General features: G+C 38.8%; 2 protein-coding genes across 4 annotated transcripts in view; one reads left to right on the forward strand and one right to left on the reverse strand.

Annotated features, from left to right (window-relative positions):
* Positions 1-3613: 3613 nt before the first annotated feature.
* On the reverse strand, positions 3614-5131 carry LOC139685893 (uncharacterized). 3 transcript variants are annotated; one of them, XR_011700240.1, is made up of 4 exons: positions 5093-5131; positions 4465-4659; positions 4293-4412; positions 3614-4107 (listed from the first exon to the last, which is right to left on the reverse strand). XR_011700240.1 is itself a non-coding variant. In XM_071583023.1 (4 exons), the coding sequence occupies exons 2-4, from the start codon at positions 4610-4612 to the stop codon at positions 4027-4029; spliced, it is 324 nt and encodes a 107-aa protein (XP_071439124.1). In that variant the 5' UTR covers positions 4613-4659; positions 5093-5131; the 3' UTR covers positions 3614-4026. The 3 variants fall into 3 exon arrangements, 2 of the variants coding, with proteins under 2 accessions (XP_071439124.1, XP_071439125.1); XM_071583023.1 differs by having other exon boundaries at positions 4293-4387; XM_071583024.1 differs by lacking the exon at positions 5093-5131 and adding an exon at positions 4774-5077 and having other exon boundaries at positions 4293-4387.
* A 3315-nt stretch (positions 5132-8446) lies between these two features.
* The window catches only part of MFS17 (Major Facilitator Superfamily Transporter 17), a 165829-nt gene continuing 149983 nt past the window's right edge, over positions 8447-24292 (forward strand). The window contains exons 1-2 of the mRNA XM_071582791.1: positions 8447-8589; positions 9316-9616. The gene's annotated coding sequence lies outside the window, so the exon portion shown is untranslated. The remainder of the gene's footprint in view (positions 8590-9315; positions 9617-24292) is intronic.

Raw genomic sequence — 24292 nt, forward strand, 5'->3', positions numbered from 1 at the left:
TATAGTCATGCTCCCTTCATTATGTTTCACCACTTAAAGTTTTACAAATGCTATCATTCTCCCATGTTTCGAGAAATACTCTTCCAAGTAGTGAATTGGAGTTTTTAATGGAACTTTGTTGTAATAAATTTTAGTTTAGAGCTTTGAGCTAGTTTGAACTCAAACAAAAATATAGAGCTTGCTCTTTCAGCACAGGTCATTGTCCTGAACAACTATGTATATGGATATTGTGTTCACGAATGACAACTGAAGAGGAATAATTTGTTTACTAGGAAAACCTCTTTGGTTCCTCAGATTACTCATAAATAGGACAAAAATCTTAAATTGCTGTTTAGAAATGACAAAACTGGCTTTTGTTCACCCAAACATTCAATTTGTCTTTTAGTACCTCATTACCTTTATGTCACTTAGGTCTCTTCACTCTTTGCCCTCCTCATTCCATTCTACTCCTTTATCCCTAATGTGGAAGGTGTTTATCCAATAGATGGGTAAATTTATTTATTCATTTATTGCTTTATTCACCATAGACCAGTTCGAATGAATGTGAATCAATTTTTTTAGTAAGTATACATCATGTGAAAAAAGGTTATTTACATTATATAGGATTATTTATCAAAACACTCTAGACTTTTCTTTACATAATGCACGAAATTCATCCACAGAGTACAAAGCTTGAATAAGCAAGAATGCGTTAAGATTAGGCTTGAAAGTATTTGAAGGAGATGCTTTCAAATCTGGACGAAGCAGGCTAAAAAAATTTGGCTCCATAGTGGCATGGTCCCTCACCACTCAAATTAGACAGTATTGCAGCCTTGTTTCGATCGTGAGACGAGCCGCACGATCGAAACAAGGCTGAAAGAACATCAGAGGCATATCAGACTGGGGCAACTAGAGAAATCAGCAGTGGCAGACCATAAAATAAGTGGGAGGGGACCAAAATTATCTGCCGATCCAACGGATATTGGGACCGACTCACTAAAAAGGCCATCGAGATCCGCCTTCGAAAACATTTTAACAGGGACTCAGGCTTTTACCTGAGCAACACCTGGAAACCAATCCTTAGAGCAATGGGGGAAACCAGAAATGACAGGCGGCCAATGGGAAGGCGCCGCCCTCCCATTGGCGCCATTCCACAAACGAATCAAATGACACCTGATTGGGTGGAAAATTATATATATATGGGGGAAAAAGTGGCAAACGGCATTCAGAAGCCCTGAAGACAATGACCGAGTCGGACATCGAAACATCGGCCGAGATGGACAATATAACCCGTTGGAGGACACGAGAGGAATTTACGCAGCTGATATGCTGGGAAAATACCAAATCTTTTACCATGCATGTTATCCTTAACAAATAAGATTAGATTGTATACATTTAGAACAGCCAGTGGTATAATTTGGGACTCATGAAAATTAGGCCTGCAGAGTGTCTGAAAGGTAAGTTTTAGGTAGCTCTAATGGCCTGTTTCTGAACTTTAAATAATTTTTTCCTATGGCTTGAGCCACCCCAGAATGCCATATGACAATCGAGAGTGAAAATATGAATGATATAGATATTTTAGGATATTTAAGCTATTAGAAAAAATATATACCTCATCCCCAACTAATCTTAAATCCCTCGATTGCATCTCTCACTTCTTTGCCAAAATAGTCAAACACCGAGTCCCACATTTCCTGCTGTTGTCTTCTTTATCCATTTCTACCCCAAAGCCACAGACTTAAAGCTGATTTAAAACTCCTCCACAACACCCTTAACTCGACTATTGATTGCCCTGAACTGCTCTCTCTCTTCAACCTCAGGATACCAACCCGATCCACCCACTCCCTACTCCATCTGCCTATTCCTAGAACATCTCCATCAAGCACTCACCTTTACTTCGCCTCTCCTCCCTTCTAAATTCACTCCCTCACGCTGTCGATCCTTTTAATTTATCATGCAACAATTTCACCACCCAAGATTTATCCCACCTTTCAATAAATTAAATTTTTCCCGTCCATGCTCGGTTCTCATCGTTATAGTTATGCTGTTATTGTCTTTTGTCCTCTTTCAGGTTTGTTATATTTTTCACTGTAAATTGGCACCACTGCTGTCTGTGAATAATGTTTTAAAATAAATAAATATATTTCAGCTAAAAGAGAGTTTTATTAAGTTTAGATTTTTAATTTTAAATATATAAGGACCATTTTAGGGATGATTGACATTTGACCAACAGTGATGAATTTTTGCCAAAATGTATGCTTACTGTTTTTTGAACATTTATTGACAATAAGTTTGGAAACCAATTTTGAAGGCATATTACTGTGGAGTATAATTATTGTTGTAGCTCAGGACTGGATTTGGCATTGAAGATAAAATCTGGCATATCATTTATAGAGTAAAAATAGCAAAGGACCCAGTATAAAGCCTGGAAGAACATCTGTTTTAACCTATTTTTCAACTGATTGGTAGTTCACTTTTTGATTTTAAGATTCAATAAGGTATGATATTTCAACTACTTGATGTCTACCCTGAAGATATGATCTGAATCATTTATTTGAGATGACCAAAATGCCATATTTTTTTAAATTTCCTTAACAAAATCTCATGATTTACAGGGTCAAAAGCCTTAGTAAGATTAAGGCATGTCCCCAGGGATAGATAATTATTGCGCAAAGCATGTAGTACATTTGTAATGAATTCATGGAGTGCTGTAGACATTGATCTACATTTCCTAAAACCATGTTGTTGATTTGAAAAAACAGTGTCTTTCAAGGATGTTAACAATATGCTTTAACATAACCTTTACAAATATTTAAGAAAACCCAGAGACCAAACCTATTAGTCTGTAGTTTCCTACATTCTTCACATGGCCTTTTCTGTGAAATGGTATAATTTTGCTCCACCTCAGGCATTACGGAAAAGAACCTTCTGACAGAGCCAGGTTGGAGAGATACAGAAGGGACTTAGCAATTTGAGGGATAGAAAACTTATTTACTTTGTCAGGTATATCATCTCTCCTTGAATAAGGCTAATTACTAAAGTGTAGGGCCCATACTGATAATTTCATCTCTGGTTATGGATTATAAATATATGGAATGTAGAACAGGCTGCACATGGGTGTCAGTTTCAGAAATAGAAGTTTGATTCATGAAATTGGGAACAATTTTTCCTTGAGTCTCCGTAAAAAAATCATTAAATGTATTTCCAATTACAGTCGGAATTGATTGGATATCACCAGCTGCCATGTGTTCAAAGTTTCTGTGAGGACTAACTTCACTTGTTTCCATATATGCCACCAAGTCTTGGTTTTCTATTTTGAATTTGCGATCAAAATATCATTATCAGATCGTTTCGCTTAGTCGAAAATTTTCTCAAGATATTTACTATATTGTTGCTAAAGTGTTTCATTTTCAGCTGTTTTGGCAAGCTGATATGAATTCCTTTTTTTCTTGCCAAGGTTGATTACTTAGTAGTTATCACTTGAATCCAAAGTATTAATCTTAGGTTTGAAATTAATAAAATCATAAAGCCATATTATAAACTTCTTTCTATTATCTACTTTTGATATAAGGGTTATAGGCTATATTTACAGAAATTTAGTCCAGTAAAACGAGCAATTATGAAGTCATAATAATTGAAAATGTATATAAAACTTTTATTGAGTCCAAGTGTGCCTACATACAAGGTGGAATGGTATTCATCAATGTAGCTTCAAATGAACTTGAAGATTCTTCTTTTACACAGAGGACATTTCACACCTGTGACGTTCATTTAAATATTATACTACTACTCCTGTAAAAACTTAGAAAATATTCGCACAAATTTCACACAGCATTTTCTATTTAGTAAAAAGACATGCCTAAGACCAAGGCATATTTTTTAACTAAAAGTCCTCTTGTGTAGTTTAGAAAATAAACTCTTGCACGAGATGGTTTCTTAAAGATCTAAGAGCTTTAGAATCCCTTTCTAATACTCCAAGGTTTATATTCTTAGCCTTTGACGTATTCAGCGATTCTTAATTTCCTGTATCTTTCCATTTGAAGAGGGCTAGGTATCTCCAGTGGAATCATCATCTAATTCTATCACCTCGGGAACATTGTTCATTTGGCGACGAATCCGTGGATCTCTCTGACAAAGAAATTGAAATACATAGGCAAAATGATCAAATAATTAACAGAGACCACAATTCAAACATTAATTTTGTGTAAAATTATTTTCTTCCCCGAAGTTCCTTCTTCATTCAGTTTCCCTTTTTATTCTATCAATATGTGCATTCTCCGCATTTAACTGATAGTAGCTTTAAATCTGCTTACCAATGTAAGCCCTCGGATAAGTTCGTCACAGCGTCGAAGAAGTTCTATCACTTTTTCTTTTACACTTGCCAACTCGATGGAAATCTGGCGACAGACTGTGACAATTAAAGGTACGTAACACTGATGGGCAAATGAATAGTTAATAAGAACAAAGGCCCTATGACACATTTACCTGAGTTTCTATCCGCCATTTTTCTCAGTTGCTCATTTTCAAGTTTTGTTCTATCTAACTCTTCTTTCAATATCCTGATGAGGTATTTGTATTCGTTGGCGGATTGGGGGTCCAAGGGAGCTCCATCACATATTTTATCACCACTCATTGTTACATAGCTATGCTACAAAGGCCATTCTCCGGATTATTATACACCTGTAAAGTATAATCCATGAAAATATTAAACTATTAATGTCTTGAACTAGCGACAAGCTTTCATTAAGTACGAAAGCATTGATGAGTATTATTTGACGCCATCATTCAACTAACATATAATTTACGAAAACATTTATATTACATTACGTAAAACGTTATCTACAATCTCGCTCAGTTGTAGAGGTATTTTAAATTGTCAATGGTTGCCCTAGAAAATTAGGAATTGATTGAAATGCTAAATACTAAGTCCACACAAATGGTACCCTACAGACTGTAAAAGCCTGCACATCGAGGGGACCTTTTATGTTTTAACGATATTCCTTTAAAATAACACATTCATTTATGGTTAAATTTCAGCAAAATTAGACGTGACGTTCACAACATAAACCGTATATTATTGACAATATTTGCAACTGTCGGCCCTTCTACTTGCCTAGGCACGTCCTGACACATAATAGAGAATCGCTTTTCGCACTTCAATTATCAGAAAAATAATTTTTAAATATAATTTTTGCGCAATTTAAACTTCGGGTCACATAATGACAGCCGAATAATGTAAAGTTAACCTTTTCTTAGTATCTGATAGAAAAAGTTATTATATATTCTATGCTATGCTATTATATATTCCACACAATGGCCTGCCATACCCGACCAATGGTAGAGTTAGCTGATTGCGGGAGATTCATAGGGATTCGACGATCTGCTTAAATACCTGTGGTCTGTCAGAGGGTCTCTCTAGTAGGTCTATATGCCGTTGACTCTACAATGTTATTTTCCAATTTATCATTAGTTATCGTCATTAGAAGTGGTTAGCCTTCTCATAATGCATGCGACTGAATGGCTCAAAGCGATTACATCAGTCTTAATACAGATAAATTGAAACTGATGCATTTTCATCGAGAAATAAATCCAAGTCTTTTATGTTGGGAGAAAACAGCAGCTTTTCTAGTTTCATGGGGTACTTCTGGATGTTAATCTTAATTGATGAAGTCACATATGATCTCTAGTAACTAAACTAAATTCGACTTTTTATTTAGATACGTACGCAATTCTGTTAATTTACGTTTTCAATATGTTGTAATATGATCGCTTTTATTCGTAAGTTACCCATTGCATAAAATTCTGGGGGTCATCCCCTCACGCCCTAAGAATTTTTAAACTTAGCAAAAAGATTAGTCGGAATGGCTGCGTAGATTTTCGCGGCGGTGGCTTGAAGAATTCTGCATGTCCGGGTTTTCACCGCGTTGTTGTTTGAAGCCGACAACAGTTTCGCCGAAGTTTCATCCGGCGTCTTCAGGTCGAAGATGAGGGACTCAGATTTTGGCCGCCCTTATATAGGTGGTCCCGTCCAGGTGCTGCTCTCTGATTGGTCCTTTTTCGGAGGACTCTCTTCCACGCGTTGTGGAGATGGTAGCCTTCATCTCTATTGAAATTCGCCGGGTTTTTGGCTATCTCAATAGCTTCTCTGATTAGGCGTGGGTAATATCTACTTTCTTTACTTATGATTGTAGCGTCATGGAATAGAATATCATGGCCGGGTTCACTCCACTTATGCTCGGAGATGGCCGAGAGGTGAAACTGTTTGTTCGTAGTAGCCCGGAGGTGTTCTTTCATCCGAACTTTCATAGCTCGGCATGTTTCCCCGATGTAGGCTTTCCCACATGAACACGGTACTTGATAGACCCCTTCGTATAGGTCTTTCGAGATTTTGTCCTTCGGTCCGGGGAGCGCGTCCGCTATTTTCTTGGTGCAGTTGAATCTTGTCACCACGTCGTGCTTTTTAAGGATTCTGGCTATCTTCTCGGATGTTCCTGATACGAAGGGGATAGTCGCGTATGCCACAAAGGCAACACGTGTTAATTTCCCAAAAAAGGGAAAGGCAGGCATATGTGGGGAATATAGAACAATAAGTTTTGTTTTGAATACAATTAAAGTAGTACTTTGGATCCTAAATAATAGTATCAAGATGAGGGCAAATGATTACTTAGGGGATGAGCAGTTGAGATACAAGAAGGGCAGAGGTATGTGTAGTGCAATTATAGTATTCACCACAAAAAGGGACGTAAAATACAATAAAGATATATTTGTTTGTTTTATGGATTTCAAGAAGGAACTAGTAATAAATTGGCTGGAATTAATGGGTGTAAGAGTGAATTTGAGGGATAGGCAACTTATCTATAACCTATACATTTCTCAGACTCCTCTGATGAAATGGCAGATGAAGAATCGAGATGGACAGTGTTGGGAGGAGTCATGTGAAATGGATGGTCATAATCACCCATACTCCTCAATGTATGCGCTGAGCAAATGGTAAACAAAGCATGCTAAGAATTGGAGATAGGAATGAAAGTCGCCGGGGAATTAATAAAAGTGGATAAGTTTGTGGATGATTAATCTCAAGTTTTCCAGTCTTCCAAGGGATTAGAAGCATTGCTAAGCACGTTGTTAAGTCAGAACTATAGGTGTAATAAAAAAACAGTAATCAACACGAAGGTCGGTTGGGTAGGTAATGGTAGAGTTCACCCAGTATTAAGTCTGACACATCAGGGGCAAGTTCCTTTCTCTGTGCTGGTTATGGTTTCCCAGGAAGACCTGGTACCCAAAAAATCACAAAGCTTGGGTGGAGCTGAGGGTGCCCAGAGAGGCTTGCCCAGGAATCGAACCCAAGACCCTATGGTCAGTTGTCCAAAACCATACCCCCTGGACTACCACGACCCACATAGGTTTGGTATGAGAATAAATCTAATCAAAACCAAGGTTATGTGGTTTTTAAGAAAGAGGAAGGCTAAGTTAAGTACTAAATTTGAGTTCATGAACTAGAGCATGATAGGGATTTTGAGTGAGGATATTAAGAAAATGCTTGCTAAAACTTTGAAATGGAGTGTGGTTTTGTAAGATGCAGAAGCATGGTCATTGGAGCCAGATGATAGACAGGCTTATGAGATGTGGGTGAGGAGGATGGGGAAAGTTTAAATGAGCAGAAAAGAATTGAAGAAGAACAAGGCATGGTGGTGAGGAAAGAGTATTGTTGGGAAAAATCCATATGAGAAAAGTGTGGGTGATTGCCAAGTATTGTAATTGACAATGGATTGAAGGTAGAACATTAGACAGAAAAACAAGGGGAGAGAAAGACTAGGCATTTGGATAGAATGGAGCCAGACCTAAAGAAATGTATTGCATTTTAGGTTGCCAGGTTAGGCAATGCTTAGAAATGTTCTGTTGTTCAGCCTCTACTGAAGAAGAAATAATCCATTGTATGTTAAAATAACAGCCCATACCTTGTGCAGGATTTGGACTGGCAAGCATTCTGTCAATTGTCATGCTTATTATTGTTATTTTAGTTTTCATGAAATTTTAATTTCCAAAATGAAGAAAAGATGATGCATTGCAAGTGCAAGTGTTTCAGGGTGGTTCTATATTGTATTACACATTAAAGTACATTGTGGCAATTATAAAGGTACGTTGTCATCATTCCGATCAAACTATAAGTAAAAAATACCTGCCTTTCATAATGACCTATGCAGTCCATTTGTATTCACCAAATAAATAATGTAGGTTTTAAATAAAAAAATACCAAGGATCATTATTTTATGTTTTCTATAGCTTGATCTCAAGGCAACGTTTGTTTAGAAATGTGACGAATTTCCATTTATTTATTATCAACCAGTTTCCCGCAATAATTTAAAAGAGACGAAGACGACAGTCAGTTGTAAAAAATAGTGTTTCAATGTGCCACGAGATGCCGTTAAAACGTTACGTTGGATAACGCAGCTGTAGCGGTGAATCGTCCGCAGATGAAATGGTTACTATGTGTTCGATCACTGAGAAATCGCTGAATGAAAACGAACCTTAATTTCTATGTGTAATTTCCCACCATTATATAAAGACTTGCAAATATAAGGTTTCATCAATGAGGACGTCCTATATTACGTAAGCTATTCTATGTTGCTCTTTCTTCATTTCGCTCTCATATTACATTTAAATTTTCATCATTTAGAGACAGTAATCACGTCCTTTATTCATATTTATATATATATATATATATATATATATATATATATATATATATATATATTGCATGCGGAGTTGATTTCTCTCGTAGTAGGATTTGTGCTAATGATTCGCTCTACCGGTTTACAACTAGATTGATGTGCTTGTTCTATGGAAGACGATTCGGTTGTAGTTTCGTTTAATCGAAAAGTATTGGGATGAAGCATGTGATTTTATCAATATCACTAGTTTTCACTACCTACCCTCGAATTATGGTGCTATGAAAGCAATCGAGATTGAATTATCTTCAAGCAATGTAGAATGGTGCCTTCAATTACATATACAGTATATGGGTTTTCCTTTCTGGCCGGTGAACTTTATTTCCCTGGTAGGGCCACCGGCTTGGCATCGATTTAATTCCACTTAAAACATGATTGAGAGTTTTTTTTATCTTCCAGTCTCAAAAAAAAACTTTGTGCACACAAATTGCTTAGAACAAAGAAGTAAATTAGGAATTATAGCGGAAGTGACCCGTCCCTTAAATGATAGGCGATACCTTTCGTATTCTGATCTTCCCATGGATACCTCGATTGCTCAGCATGCGCGTATAGCAGCGAGAACGTTTGAATCTTTCGCATTGATCGTTTCGTTGTTCTGCCCGCACAGAACTGAGGTGAAGCTATCCAAAGCCCAATGACGTCATCACTGCCTGCGTTAACTTCGTTGCTGCCGCGGCCGCTGTCGCCTCTGCCATGTTCTTGTATTCTCACTGTGCCGAGGAGGGTTCGGCTGGAGCGAGGGAGAGAGAATCTACGCGGGCAAGTAGGAGTGACGATGGTTGTGCGAATGTTTGCCGCGATAGCAACATATCAGTCACTGGTGAATCGAGGAGCAGAGGCAACGTCAACTGTCACTGCTGTACCTGTTGCCGGGACACATGTCTGTCGCTGGGAAATTGGAATGACAGGTAATGTTTTTGTTAGGCCAAATAGATTCAACCTAGAATTAACGCGCTAAACTTAATGTATTTGAATAAAGTTAGCTTCCGGTCGAAGGAAACAAATGAAGTAGGTAGCAATTCACCCATATTTCTTAGTAAACATTGCTTTTCCTGAATAATTTCACCCAAGGGTAACATTTTTTAGGTTTTTAGAAGCTAGCCGCTTGTGTACCCGAACTTATTGCCAAAAGCCGGTTGAATGACCTTCGCCGTTATTTGATAACATCGAATATTAATTATCACATGAGTCATTAGTTCTATTGAAATAACTTTCACTGAAATGTTTGTGTCGTTTCAGCTGTGTTATCTAATGAACATATTGATAAAAGACTGGAAGAAGCGTCATAAAGATAGAGTAGGTAAGTGATAGACTATTTTTATTAAGAGTGAAAGCTAAACCAAAGAACTTTGTCTCTGTTCTAGGCTACATGCCATCAAGCTGTCACTGGGAGGGTATAAGGTGTACGATCAAGTAGAGGAAGTATTGTGGAAGTTCCTGTGGGGGAACATTTGATAGTGATTGGATTTGAGTGATAATGAGGGGATTAGTACGCGATGGTAGGTGAAGGGGCAGACGGTATTGAGGTACGTTAGGAACAAGGAATGACCACGGGGAGAAAGCAATGGAGACTGTTTATTCACGAAGAAAACTTGATTTAGACTCCACAGCAGGCGTAGTTATGCTTGGCAAATGCTTGGGGATTTAGAGAGATATCAGTTGGACTATACTGTAGTTTGGTCCAGGCATGGGAACAACGTTATTAATTCGCAGTTTCCGGAAGCGGATTCGGGTCAAATTTAGTGCTGAAGATAAAACAGGGAATGGGATTGCGGAAGTGGAATTTAGAATCACTAATCGAGAAGAACAGATGTACCAAGAGGCTGTACAGAAAATTATGAGTAGGAACAGGGAGACGAGTACAGTAGAAAAAAATGGCAATGAGAACAAAGAGAAGATTCAAGAGAGATGGAAAGAACACATAGATTAAGCAGTTAAAGAAAGGTTCAGGCTAACTTGTTGGCGAAATAGTAGGGTCATTAAGGGAATTGAAGTCAAATAATTATTTAGGAAAATGTGGGAAGAAGAGCTTTTATCTCCTAATTCGTGGCATTTTGGGAGAGGAATGTGGTCGGAAGATTTCGTCTGATTAGATTTAGTTCCTATTCCAAGAAATGGGAAAGGCAGCATATGTGAGAATTATAGAACAATGTTTGAGTTAGAATGTAATTAAAGTGGTTCTCAGGATCATTAACAAGAGGATGAAGAGCAGGGAAAATGGGCGTTGATCAGATTGGTTTCAGAAAGAGGATAGGTAGGCATGACGCCTTGGCAGTGATAAGTTCGCCAATAGTGAGGGACTGAGAATACAATCAAGATGTATTCATTTGTTTAGTAGATTTCGAAACGTCGTGTGATAAGAGTGGATTGGGCAGAATTTATTAATGTAGAAAACAGGAGTAGATTGGAGCGAAAGGAGAAATATCCTCAACCTGTACAGTTCTCTGATTGCTGAGGTTCGAGTGGTGGATGGAGAGTCGTAATGGACAGCGTGAGTACGTGTTAGTACGAGGGGTGAGATAGAGGGTCCATTATCATCAGTATTTTTCAACTTAAATGTGGAAGAAATGGTAAAAGAAGCATGGGAAGAACTTGAGAGAGGAACGAAAGCCGGCGGGGAATTAAAAAAATAAAGTCGGATAATCAAGCTTTAGTTTGCCATTCAGCCAAGGAGTTTCAAGCATTGCTGAGCGCAGTGTAAAGTCAGTGCAATAGTTATGGGATTAGAATCAATGTAGACAATACAAAGGGAATGCCCTTTCGAGAAAGAGGAAAGCTAAACTAATTATTAAAGTAGGAGTTCATAAGCTAGAGCAGTTGGAAGCTCACCTTTCTCGGAAGTGTTTTGTACCAAAACGGTCGAAGTAATAGGGACATAAGAAGAATTACGTTTGTCAAAGAAGCTTTCACAAGGAAGGAATTGACTACACACGCTGAGTGAGGAGATTACCAAAAGGATCGTTTAAACTTAATGTGGAGCAACGTTTCTACGGTGCAGAAACATATTCTTTTTAGCAAGATGATGGCCGAGGATAGGCTTTTGAAATGTGAGTGTTGAGTAGGATGGAAAAGGTGGAAGTGTATAGAAAGGATTACTAACTAGGAAGTGCTAGTTATGGTGGAAGAGGTGAAGAGATTGTTTGGTGGAATTCAAAGGAGGAGGGAAAAATGAATACTGAGCGTTTCAATTAGTAATGGGCGGTTTAAGACTGCGATGAAGTAGTGAATGTTAGGCAAACGCGTAAGGAGTAAGATTAGGGTGGGCATGTTTTGCGGAATTAAGGGAGGAAGAAAGTATGCGGAATTGAAGAGGGGTTTTTTGTAGTGCTATACGTCAAGTTTTATTTTGTTAGGAGAAGCAAGTACATGTACTGTATAGTAGTACCGTGGTATAGTTTGTGTCCATCCAAAACCTACGGCAGAATATCAATCAAAATAAAAAAGTTTTATACAGCACATTTCGGCGTAATTACTCCGCGGTGTTGTGATGAATTTGCTTTACGGCACCATGTCTAAAATTGTGGCACAAGATGTAATGTTGCGGCACGAAATTCAACATTTTAGCTCCAGATATAATATTGTGGCACAATATAAAATCATTTTATTTTGAAGTGGCCCGAAAGAGAAAAAATATTTGATTCAATTGAATTTTCAAAATTGAGCCATACGCAGAAGTGTGAAACTGGAAGTGGTGTATGTACTGCTTCCAAATAAATTGAGGACATGAAAATAAGGCAGTCTACATAGGTTAGGAGAGTGATCTCTTCGTATATCATTCTTCTTTCACGTATTACACTTATGTGGTGGTCACTGACGCGGTCTGGCGCGGCGTATTTTATGCTCGCTCTAGAGCGTGCTAATCGCGTGATTATTTCTTTGTATGCATGTTCATAATAGCTCTTTAATGTGTGTCAGTGGTGGTAATTCTGGTGCATGGTGAACCCAGCTGTAGGTTATTCTAGATTTTTTGCTGCTTAAATGTTAAAAAAAACAGCCATTTGATTTCATCTACTGCCGTGGCGAGGATGTGGAAATCCGGTGTATTTTTCATGGGAGGCGCTCTTTAAACGGTGTGCAGGCATAAAAAATTTTTATATGCATCATTTATGTCTCTTCGTGATCAGGAAGCGAGTCGATGAATGTTGGGCTAATAGCATAAGGTTTTAAAAACTGGCTTTAAATACGTGAACGGAGAATCGAGTTACAGGATTTGTATCTACCCAATCAAGTGTGTGCTTCGTTCTCTTTAAGTAATATTGTGTGCGTGTTACGTGTATAAAGTAAACGTATATTATTGTTCAATGTTCGTAGAATATTTTGGAGTAGGCATTTCAATCGTCACATTTTCAAGTTGCAATGACCTGTGTCAGCATTTTTCGTAAGTTTACACTTAAGTATTCACGTATTTCCAAAGTCTTGCTCGCCGCGATTTGTCTAAATTTTATTTGCAACGAGGTTGGCATTGATTGGGGAGATCCGGACATTTTACGGATACCGTCTTAACGATTATGGAAGCTGAGTTCGTAATTTGGACCTCCTTGGAATGCGAGGGTGCCCTAGGAAGAATGTCAGAAGTTTTGGCCTGCCGGCATCGATCAATTTCTTGGAGAAGTCCGTGTCCTTAAAGAGTTTATTAAATTCCTCGAAAAATTGAGACCCGCTGAGTGTCCCAGAAATACCGTCATGCATTTAGCGTGCCACATTTCTACATTCCGTCACGGCAGCTTTCGCGAAGGGGTTTTTGTCTGTACTTCAGATTTAGCCATAACGTCAAAGGACTAGCTGTGACTCTTGCGATACCCCTGAGAATAGGTCACTTTGGATTGAGAATAGTGAATTTTAAATCAAAACTATGGAATGGAAAAATCCAGTAATATGTGGGTGATTTGTATGGGATATATTTTTAAATGTTTTCTTTACGTGAGTGCTGGAAAAATCGTCTCTTCAATAACGATTGAAAAATTGAAAACCAGTAAATCCTTACCAAGGAAATTTTATTATCACAAGTTCATTGAGTCATTGGTCCTATGGTGTCGTCATGTTGGTAAGCCCCAGTGGGAAAATTCTGTTGGCAAAGTACCCACTTGGTGGCAGTAAATCACCAGTGTCTATGGCGTTGAGTGACATTTTAAAATGTCGTCGTCCTGATAGGGAACCTTCGGCTGAATCACTTTCTGACTCCCCTCATTAGTGTGCCCCCCTGCAGCGTTTGAGGGCTGGAAATGGGATGTATTGAATCCAAGATTTGATTTATTGCATGAAGCATTGCCAGAGTCAACTGCAGGAGCTTGATATGATTTTCAGTGCTCGAGAGACAAACGCAGACGGGTGCATTAACAGTTTTATTATGCAACCCGCGCCGCATGTGCGCAATGCAACGTAGCCTAGATGGCGTCGCGGGCTGTTACACGCACCAAATGCGTCCCTGCTCTGCCGTGGTATTAATATTCAGTAGACCGGAAAGTATTCATGTACACATTTCCCATAATATGCCGTCAACGGTGAAAACACTCACTAACAAGTAGAGGACCCTACATTTCATGCTCTGTTATTCGATGTTCACATAAACTTATTTCATTTACGCTATATACACCTATGCATTATTGCGACCGTAGGATGTTTAAGAAACGTAATAAGTTTTTGTATGCAGCGGGCCATAATGAGATGATTGACTTATGCTTCGAGGGAGTTCAGCTTGGGTGAAATGGTTGTTATGCATTTATGTTACCACGGCATAGTGTAGATGCCAGGCCATGGAGGTCAAGGGCTTGCGTGCGTCATTGAACGTTTATAGTTCTCCGCTGTCTATCACTTTTGACATGCTATTGCACCCGCATAGTCCATTTATTGTTATGATAAGACTCAATTTTCCCAATAATTTGTCTACTAGCGGAGAACCCAGTCGTGTATTCCACGAGTGGCCCTGAGCAAAGAAAACTCTCCTTTGGTTTAAAATATCCTAGATTGCGGTAATTCTTCTTCAATATATGTGAATTTGATTGGGAATTTTGCCTATTTTTTTATTTTTTTCCAAACATGTAAATTGAATTATCCGTAGTTGTGGCGTCACTCTTTGTCAAGGATAATATTTGAAATTAACTTTGTCTTCAGCTGCTGATTTTATTTCATTTTCGGGAAATAAGAAGGATATAAAAGTGATAGATTAGCTGTTTATTCATTTGAAAAATGCAATATGATCAACAATTTGGGGAAAAATTTTTCAAAATACTTTTCCTGCCCTTTTTTATAACGATTGTATGCTGGCCTTGATCAATGTCAGTGGTTTTCGTGAAGAAGGCTCTTACCTCATGCACTCTGTTTACTTTGTCAAGTGTAAGTTACCGAAGGAACCAGCGTGGTCAATCAGAACTGGAATTCTTGCCGCGTATTTTCTCCTTTAAATATTTCTCCTTTAATTAGTAGAAGATTCTCATGTTAAGCTCACAGTGTTTATGCTACGTTTAATTGGGTTCGTCCGATAACTATCTTTTTTCCAACAAATTTACTTTTTCTTTGTAGTTAGAAAATCATGAGAGTCGTTTTCTTTTATGTTCAATGTGTTGGCCTGTTTCCGATTTAGGTATGTGAGGTGAAAAATCTTGGCGCTTAACTCTTTGATTGGAATGGGCAGACCTCTTACTCCCCTATTATCTTTCGTCTTCTGACTGCGATGAATACGTGTACACGTATTGAACTCTAAATTGCCGATCCTAGCCAAAAATAAGACGGCCATTCACACTTATGTCTCTAACGTACGGGGAAGTCTCCTGAAATAATCCGGAAGTTGTCGCGAAAAAATCGCATTTGTCCGTTTTACTCAACGAGTCATGTGAAGAGAAGCAAATTTGGATTCCTTATAGGCGATTTTTGTCGCGTGTTGCAGTTTATTTGTGTCGCCTTCTCATATCTCATCATTTTCTGCATGTTTTCCCTTGAATTTACATTTAATTGTCCAATGCAACAATTTCAGAGGGTAAAAATCATTCGCCTTGACTGGGATTCGAACCCAGATCCCTCTCGAATCCCAGTCAAGGCGAATGATTTTTACACTCTGAAATTGTTGCATTGAAATGCACATTAGCGGATGACTCCGTTAAAAGTTACTGTTGCGGCATCTCCCGCAGTTTCTTTGTGAAATATAATTGTCCAGTTTCACTCTATTGTATTAGAAATGGCTTATGACTTTGTGTTGGGATTAATAAGGGACCTGTCCGTTGTTATTTTCATGTCCCTCCAAATTATTTTTTGATAAATCATTTCATATGCTTACTGCGCTTGGGCCACAGTTTCACGTTTTCTTCGGAAGCATTTAATTCTTTATATTTTGCATATCTGTATGCCAATTTTCGTGTTTCCATTAGCTGTTCTTCCTAGATCGCCAAAGAATCTTCTCTTACCTCTCTTTGACACTAATTTTGAATGTGAGAGCAGTCAAAATTGATAGCATTTTTCGGTCCTTGTCAAGGGGATGGTATCATTAAGGAATATATTTAAATTTAACTGAAAAGCGATCAATTTTTACGCAAGTAAGATATTTTTTTTAAATATTTAGCTCCATTCTATATTCCGTAATTTTAAATTAGTTTCAGAAGGCTTCGAAAAGTAAGGTTACTTTCCTTAGCATCTCGTTTTCAGGTTGTACGATTGTCTTTTGCGATACGTGCGACCGTTGGTGTTTCATTCATTAGTATCGTGTGGAATCGGATTGTTAACAATATTCCTGATGACCTAATAGTCACCTCCGAGTGGGCCTTGCCTTTTCAATATTTTCAATTTTGTTTAAAAACAGACAGCTTGTTTTAGAAGTTTTTCTTGCCAAAATATTACTATTCTAAGTTCATTTACGGATTTAGAGAATAGAAATGAGATTTCGTGGCAGAGTTTAACTTTGATTTAGATTACAGTATAATTATGGTAAGTTATTGAGCGTTTTCGTGGAAAATAAGTACTGAATTCTCCATTACGGTATTTCACTTACGAGCTGACAGATTTTTAGAGAGTAGCTATAAAATTATTAAATGAGATAATAATTAATAAAGGAACTCTCCTCATGGACTGCAACCTTGACGTAATGGAAGGGATTGTGCGTTCTGATGACCCCTGGAGCTGGCGAGAGCAATGATAATTACTCCGGGCAGAGTTACTCATACCGGTTGTAGTTTTTCCACGGGTTTTCCCACCGAATTTTCCACGGGTTTAGGTTTTCACGCGCAGTTAAATCAACACTTAGCATACTCAATAAAATTTTGGAGATAGGGGAAAATGGGCATACTAAACTAAGCATTAGAGCGTGATCAGTTGAGGTTCAGGAAGGGGAGAGGTACGTGTGATGCCATAGAAGTATTGTTGCTGATAGAAAGGGACATAGGGTACAGTCAGGAGTTGTTTGTTCAGTGGATATCCAGCAGGTGTTCGATAGAATAAATTAGGTAGAATTAATGAATACATTACAGAAGATAGGAAAAAATTGAAGGCATAAGCTACTTATCTACAACCTGGAAATGCCTCATTCTATTCAGATACTTGTGGCGGATGGAGTCTCGGGAAGGGCGGAGTTAGAAATAGGTGTAACAGAGGTATGTCCATTATCACCCGTGCTTTTCAGTGTACATGGAAAGGGAAATTGTAAAAATGGGAGGAACCGGAGAGGGGAAAGGAAGTTACTCATAATATTCTTAAAATCACCTACATTTATGGACGATCAAGACTTAGATAGCTATTCTGACAAGGGTTTACAATCATTGCTTCGACAATATGCGATGCGGATCAATGTAAATAAAAGGTTATAAGGTTTCTTGGAATGAAGGAAGGCTAAATCAAGCTTTAAAATTGAAAGGAAAAAAGTAAAACAGATTGAAAAGTCTACCTATCTACCTTTAAAAGTGTTTTGGATCAAAATGGTTCAAGTAGTAGGGATATAAGAAGAAAAATTGCGTTTGAAAAATGTGCTATGAAAAGGTGGAGGGAGTTGATGTCAGGAGGGTTGCTGGGTAAGGATGCTAAGAAAAGGCTCGTGAAAACTTTTAATATGGAGCGTTGTTTTGTGAAGCACAGAAGCATCGCCGTTGAATCAAGATGATAGGCGTACATTAGAACCGTTTTGATGTGGCTTTGCGGATGAATGGAAAAATATAAAAATGGACGGAAATGAAAAACAAACGAAGAAATATTAGGATCGTTGGGGGAGATGGGATTTTATGCAGAAATACAAATGAAGTAAATAAGTGGAAAAAAATAAGTGGACGCAGATTAGTTGGAGATTAAATGCTTCAGACTGGGACCGAGGGAGGACGTTAGGCGAGTGAGTTAAGGGGAGGACAAGGATAAGGGCATTGGGCGGAATGAAGTGAGTTAGAAAGTATGCCGAATTGAAAAAAGATTTAATTTAGTTTGAGGCGTGAGGTTGTTAGTCGGAACCAAGAAATGTAGGCGTGTTCTGTGTGTTTCTATCCAAAACCTTTCTTAAACTGTATAGTACAAATAATAATAAACGGAAGAGTTGAGGAAACGCGTACTCCATTCGAAATTGTTTGGGCAAATGTCATGGATTATGCTTCATTTTGACGTTGGAAATGTTAGTATTAAAATTATACTGAAGCAAGAGTGTAATTTTGTCGCATCGTTTCTGGGTGTTGTAATCTTTCAATGTGGCGTGGGGTCGTAATAATCCCGCGGCTTCAGCGCAGAACTTTATTTCCCTGTGGATTTCTGAAATATTTAAATTGCCTTGCTCTCCTAATGGCTAGAAGAGCTACCTTTCTATTTATTCTTACCTCTCTATTAAATGTATAAAACACTTTCCTATCTTCGGGTAAGTTTTGACAAGATTAATCGGATCTTGGTTTGATTTATCGAATTCTTTAGTTTAAGCTCTCTCCTCCAGGAGTCCCAAATACTGGCCATGTTTTTTAATAATGTGAAGGGACACGTCACATCTGTTCTCTCGCATCCTTACCTTTCGTACAATGAGTCCATGTTTTTCTTCTTCCAGTGAATCCGTATGTGTCATCCTTGTGAAAGAATGGACGTAATTTACCACTTGATGCGTTCCGCGTTTTGTATATATAAAACCATAAACGCAGTAATCAACCCGAAGGTCGGTTTGATAGGTGATGGGATAGGTTCACCCGGTATCAAGCCCGACGGCGTGTGAAATTCACACATCAGGGTAGGGGAACCAATTCCTTTCCCTGTGCCGGTTATGGTTTCCCAGGAAGATCTGGTACCCGAAAAATCACATAGCTTGGGTGGAGCTGCAGTTGTTCGGAGACTTGCCCTGGAATCGAACCTGGGCCCTCCGGTCAGTAGTATATGTGTGTGTGTGTATTTGTATGTATATATATATATATATATATATATATATATATATATATATATATATATATATATATATATATATATACACACACACACATGCATATTTACCCTCCCATGGGCTACAACCTTGACGTGGTTCACCTAGATAGCATTGACGTAAAATGGAGATTTCTTAATGCAAGTTGTGCATGAACCGACAGCGGGCGTCAAATATCTGGTATAAACTACGGATTATAATTTGAATTCTCGTAAGTTAAATATTTATTAGGGGTTTGAACTCTTTAATCGGTCAAGAAATTCTTAGGAGTTCAAGAGTTATGCTACCTTCAGAGCAATCAACCCGAGGGTCCGTTTGAGCTGGTATGCCTACCATAACCTCACCTCTTATACCTAGTACTCACCCTTATGGTATGAGAAAGCAACAGGGTGGGGGAACAAGTCCATATCAGTACTAAGTTTGCGGAAACGCTGGAATACCTGGTACCCGAACAATCACAGGGCTTGTTTGTAGTTTGTGTAATGTCTAGATTGCTACCTCATCCCTATATGCCGTGAGGCGTGTATATTGAAGCAATTAGAAAATCGCGAAGTTGAGTTGTCACTACATCATGCCAGTATGATGCGGAAAATTAATTGAGATTTCGCGTGTATACAATAATATATAGAGAGAATGTGTTTTCAATCTTTTTAATATCGGTGTTAGTGTAATAAAACCTTATGATGGAACCTTGAAGAAATTACTTCGATTGCAACAAATATTTCTCCAGCCACATTAGAAAGCCACGAGCACGCATTCCTATAATTATGTTTAGGAATGTATGGAAATTGTTCGCTCTTGCCCGTTTGGAAAATGAGAGAGAGGTTCCTCCACCATTTGTGAACTTGGAAAGCAAAAATTTTGCCTGGAATTGAATGCTGAGCGATCTCGAAAGGATAGGAGAACTTTTTATGATTCGCAAGTTCCTTTTTTAAGCCATCTTGCGATCGTAAGTTCCTTTTTTCAGCCATCTTGCGATCGTAAGTAACTATCGTGATGTGTCGCCGTTATAAATGAAGATAGATCTCGACGTTTTCTTCCTCTTCACGCCGTTTCATGTTCATCAGTGTCTTTCCGCATCCCTCGAGAGGGAGTGTCGTTACATTTGGAGGGGTAAGTATTTGTAATCTGTTGATTTGGTTTATCCTTACCTGCTATCCTGTGGTAGGGGCGCCGACTGGTAACCACGCGTTTGTATTGGTTCGACTTGGTCGATGTCTGTACCGAATAAGTTAACGTACTTGCTGGGTCCTCTGTTCTGCCGTTATTCTCTCCGTATTCTTCCTCCCACAATTTCGTACAATTTTTGAAAGACTCGGGAAGAGTGAGGATAATTGGTTGAACGATCCATTTATATTCCGATGCTCAGGAAACTCATGCACATTTTCTCGCGTCAGTTAATCTTCACTTTTTTGCTGCGTTTTTAATTGGTCTCGGTCGCTTAAACTGAACTTCGCTTAACCGAAAGCAATGTTGTGTTATCGTGGAAATATTTTTGTTCAATAATTTAATTTGGTGTCTGATTATTTTGGTTCGAAATCGGCATAGTTTGTAATAGATATTTGAGTTGACATCTGTTAACTTCCCTCGCACTTTTTGCTGAATCCTCTTGTGTTATTTTCGATTCGATGTTCCTGCTGTTTCCTCTTTTGTTGAAAACTTCCACGCTTCCTTTCGTGTTGTAGAGACCTTTTCGGGAAATCTCAAGATGTGATTTGCCTTTCTCGCGTTTTAACCAAATTTTAATTTATGATCGTTACTTTTAGGCGTATTTAATAACCGCTTTCCTACAACCATTTGTAAATTTGCGAATAATCACCATTTAACCACCAAGTTCCGGACTCGGTATTAAGGATTAGTTTGGGAGCAATGAGTAGAGTTATTCGTCATTATGCTGTATCTACCAGGAAGGTCATTTTGTGTGTAATCAGCCCACTCATGATCACATTCATTCACACATTTCAAAAGGCAAACTGGCACTCACAATCAGGTAATCATAGATCGTGACTGAAATGTCATTAATATTAATGCATGCGAGTCAATTCTTTGGGCGTTGCTAATCGCTATCCTTTAAATTATTGTTATGTGAGCATTATATTTTTATCAACTTCACTCTGGATCTCTGTAAAGAGTAGTACCGTTTAGTTATCACGGTCAAATAATGCGTGGATATTGACGTGGGTAACACAAATATGCATGAAATAATCATTAAGAAGCTTAGATTTTGAATCATGGTGCCGGAGGTGAATGTTGAAGATTAAAAGTGCTGATGAAGTGAGGGGTAAGGAAGTATCTAGACAAGACGAGGAGGAAAAGACAAGGAGGGAATACTATGGAAAAGATGAACCCGATGGATTGGGCACACCTTGAGGCACAATGGATTTTTATGGAATATAATAGATGGGGAAATGGAAAGTAAGATCCCACGGGGAAGACCGAGGGTAAAGTACGTACATGAGACAGATAATTAAAGAGTGATGCGAAACAGAAACGTTATTCAAGGCAAGGGAATTAACATTAGCAAGGGAAGACGTAAGGGAAATAATATTGGGGGGCAATGGAAGGATACCGTGAACCAATCTTTAGATCGAAGCACTGATGATAATGAGATGCTTGTATTTTTGTTGATTCTTCTTTTCGTTGATACGCTGAATGCTAAGGAAGAACTGATAGCTACATTTCAGTTTTCTATGAAAGAGCAAGTACATTATCTCACGTCGTCATTTTGGTGCATACAGTGTTTTAAAAATTTTATTTGTGTCATTGCGCGGTTTCTGTAAATGGCATCCCTTTTGGAAGGTTAATTCGATTTAACCCTTTCGTTTAAACCAGAATTTCCCACCCTTCCTCTCTTCTTTTTCCCGCTCTTTCGCCCTCCCTTCTTTCCCCATCTCTCACTTTATTTGTACCTCCCCCTTTCTTCGCATTTCCCTTACCCTCCTTTATCCTCCCACTCTCATTCCATCTTTCTCCTTTCCCTGTCCCCCCCTCTCCCTTTTTCCCCTCTCTACCCCTCCTCTCTCAAGCCCTTATCCCTTCTTCTGTCTTCCCTCCCTCTCCCTGCCGCTCTCTCTTCCTACTTCACCTTCCCACTCCATCTTCAATTTTACCCTCTCTATCCCTCCCTTCGTTACTCCCTCTCTATTTCCACCTCTCCCTCTCATGCTTTCTTTTTAACGGAAGCAAGCGCATATGAGTTGGGAAGGATGAGATTCTCAGTTTCCAAGGGCCGGAGAGATAGACAAGTAATTTCGGGAATTATAAATTATTAAATTAAAACCCGGAACTACGTTCTACGGGATTTGAGTCCGCGTCTTACTCGCCGTGTTTCATTCCTGGACTAGCGTGTCCGGGTTAGTGGGTTGGTGAATTCGACTGTTTCGGCCGTTTGAACGACGTGCCTCGAAGGTCGTCATGACATGGTTCCCCCCAATGATCAATGTGAGACCGTGCCTGCTCCGCACGTCTCAAATGATATGATTAAGTCACTTTTTTTAAAAGATTATTTTTAGGCATAGCAAAGATCTTTCTCGAAGGAAAGCATGTTGCCAAGAGGAACAAAGTGCCCTCGTTGAGGCTTAGAGGGTGTAAGACTAAAGGGTCTCCTCTATCACTGCTGTTATATGGTATGGTTTTTGATTTCTTTTTTTAATATTTTCTTGCCGTAGAATTTCGCATCTCAATCAAATCACATATTGTGGTGGAACTCTATGGAATAATGCAAATGAATTCGTCGTTGAAGCACAAAAAAAACTTTCTACTACTAATCTGTCGAATACGTATTCTCTGGGAAGGTTCACCCCTTACAAGTCCTCCAGGCGATTCACGATCCCTCTCTATCGCTGTTTCCAGACTATCACAATACTAGCTAGCCATCACCTCGGTGCTTGGATGAATACCGCCTAAGATTGCTGCACTGCCGTCCCTTGATTACTTTCATCACGTTTTACTTATCGTTTTGGCACGGCTATACTCCCTGTCCATCTCTTGTGTAGTCCGTCGTGAGGACTGCAACCACTGGAGGTAACGCGCCCGTTTGTTCTTGACACTTCAAATTGTTCAAGCCGAGCTCCCCCCCCCCGTCAAAATTTAAAGGTATTAAATATATAAATAAATGGTGGAATAACGGTAGCTTTTGTCAACCAGCCTGAGACGTGTGCTGTTTCCGCATAGTTGCATGAAACCGACCCCGTGATTCGCCAGCAGGCGGGGAAAAAATGCTTTCGCGTTCCAATACTTCGGAAATTTTGTTTGATTTTCGAGAAATTTATTGAAATATATTGAGTAAATAGGGTCATGGATAAGTTATGTTCTTCTTGTTTTGACGGTGCACCACTATATTGGGAAAATATTTCGAATTGTCGGTTCCCTCTTTCCGTTGCAAGTACTGAGAATGTGTTGTGCGATGTACAAGTATGTTTGTTCACTAAGTCCTAACACATGTATTTCACGTTTTAATCTGGCTGTGGAGTATTGTTTTACGGCGAGAGGTATCGTGTTATGTTCATTGGAATCACCTTAGTACTGTGTGGAATGATAAATGTGCAACAATCGAAACATACACCAAGAGCACGGGATGCAATATAAAATTTACCCGCTACCACCTTGGCTTTTAAAAACCTCTTAAAAGGCGTTTGTATTATTATGTCTGAAATTTTAACGGTGAGTATATATGATGTGTATAGTTCTGAACAGTAAATATATAAAAATGGTAATTTTAATACCCTGAATTCTATACATATTGTACAATATCGTACGTATTGTGGAATGACGCATATTTAATACCGATGGAATACGAAGAGTATTATCGTCCGAAGTAGAGATTCGAAGGGCTGCGTCGTTGTCGAAACGGTTGTCTTGTTGCCGTCTGTTTGCGTACGACGTATTATGGAGCAGAAAGTTTTCCCGGAATGAGCCGCACCACTTTCGGAGTGGAAGAATAAATTAACTTCTCATCTGTAAGAACGGTTCTTGGGCCACGAAACTGACAAGCGAAATTCATATTTTAAGGCGGTATCATTGTCAGGCAAGTGATACGATCGGTAACTTGCTCTCCCGAAATCCATTTGCTTAGACCTTGGGGGCAGAGGGCTCTACCACTGACTCGTCCTTTTGCTATTTCCCATATAATGCCTTGACTTTTCCTCATCTTATCTCATTCGCCTTCACTCCTCCTCTCGCCTTTGCCCTCTTCCCTCGCACTTGCTCGGAATACGCTCTTGAGGACGCT

The sequence above is a fragment of the Hetaerina americana genome, unplaced genomic scaffold, assembly GCF_022747635.1.
Source record: "Hetaerina americana unplaced genomic scaffold, ioHetAmer1.1.p SCAF_12, whole genome shotgun sequence".
In the NCBI taxonomy this organism is placed as follows: domain Eukaryota; kingdom Metazoa; phylum Arthropoda; class Insecta; order Odonata; family Calopterygidae; genus Hetaerina; species Hetaerina americana.

Excerpts from the sequence above, each read along its gene's own strand:
- LOC139685893 (XM_071583023.1), bottom strand. The coding sequence starts at position 4,612 with ATGAGTGGTGATAAAATATGTGATGGAGCTCCCTTGGACCCCCAATCC. Across the intron at positions 4,388-4,464 it reads AATGGCGGATAGAAACTCAG|TCTGTCGCCAGATTTCCATC; the intron begins GTAAATGTGTCA and ends TAATTGTCACAG. Across the intron at positions 4,108-4,292 it reads TTATCCGAGGGCTTACATTG|AGAGATCCACGGATTCGTCG; the intron begins GTAAGCAGATTT and ends TTTCTTTGTCAG.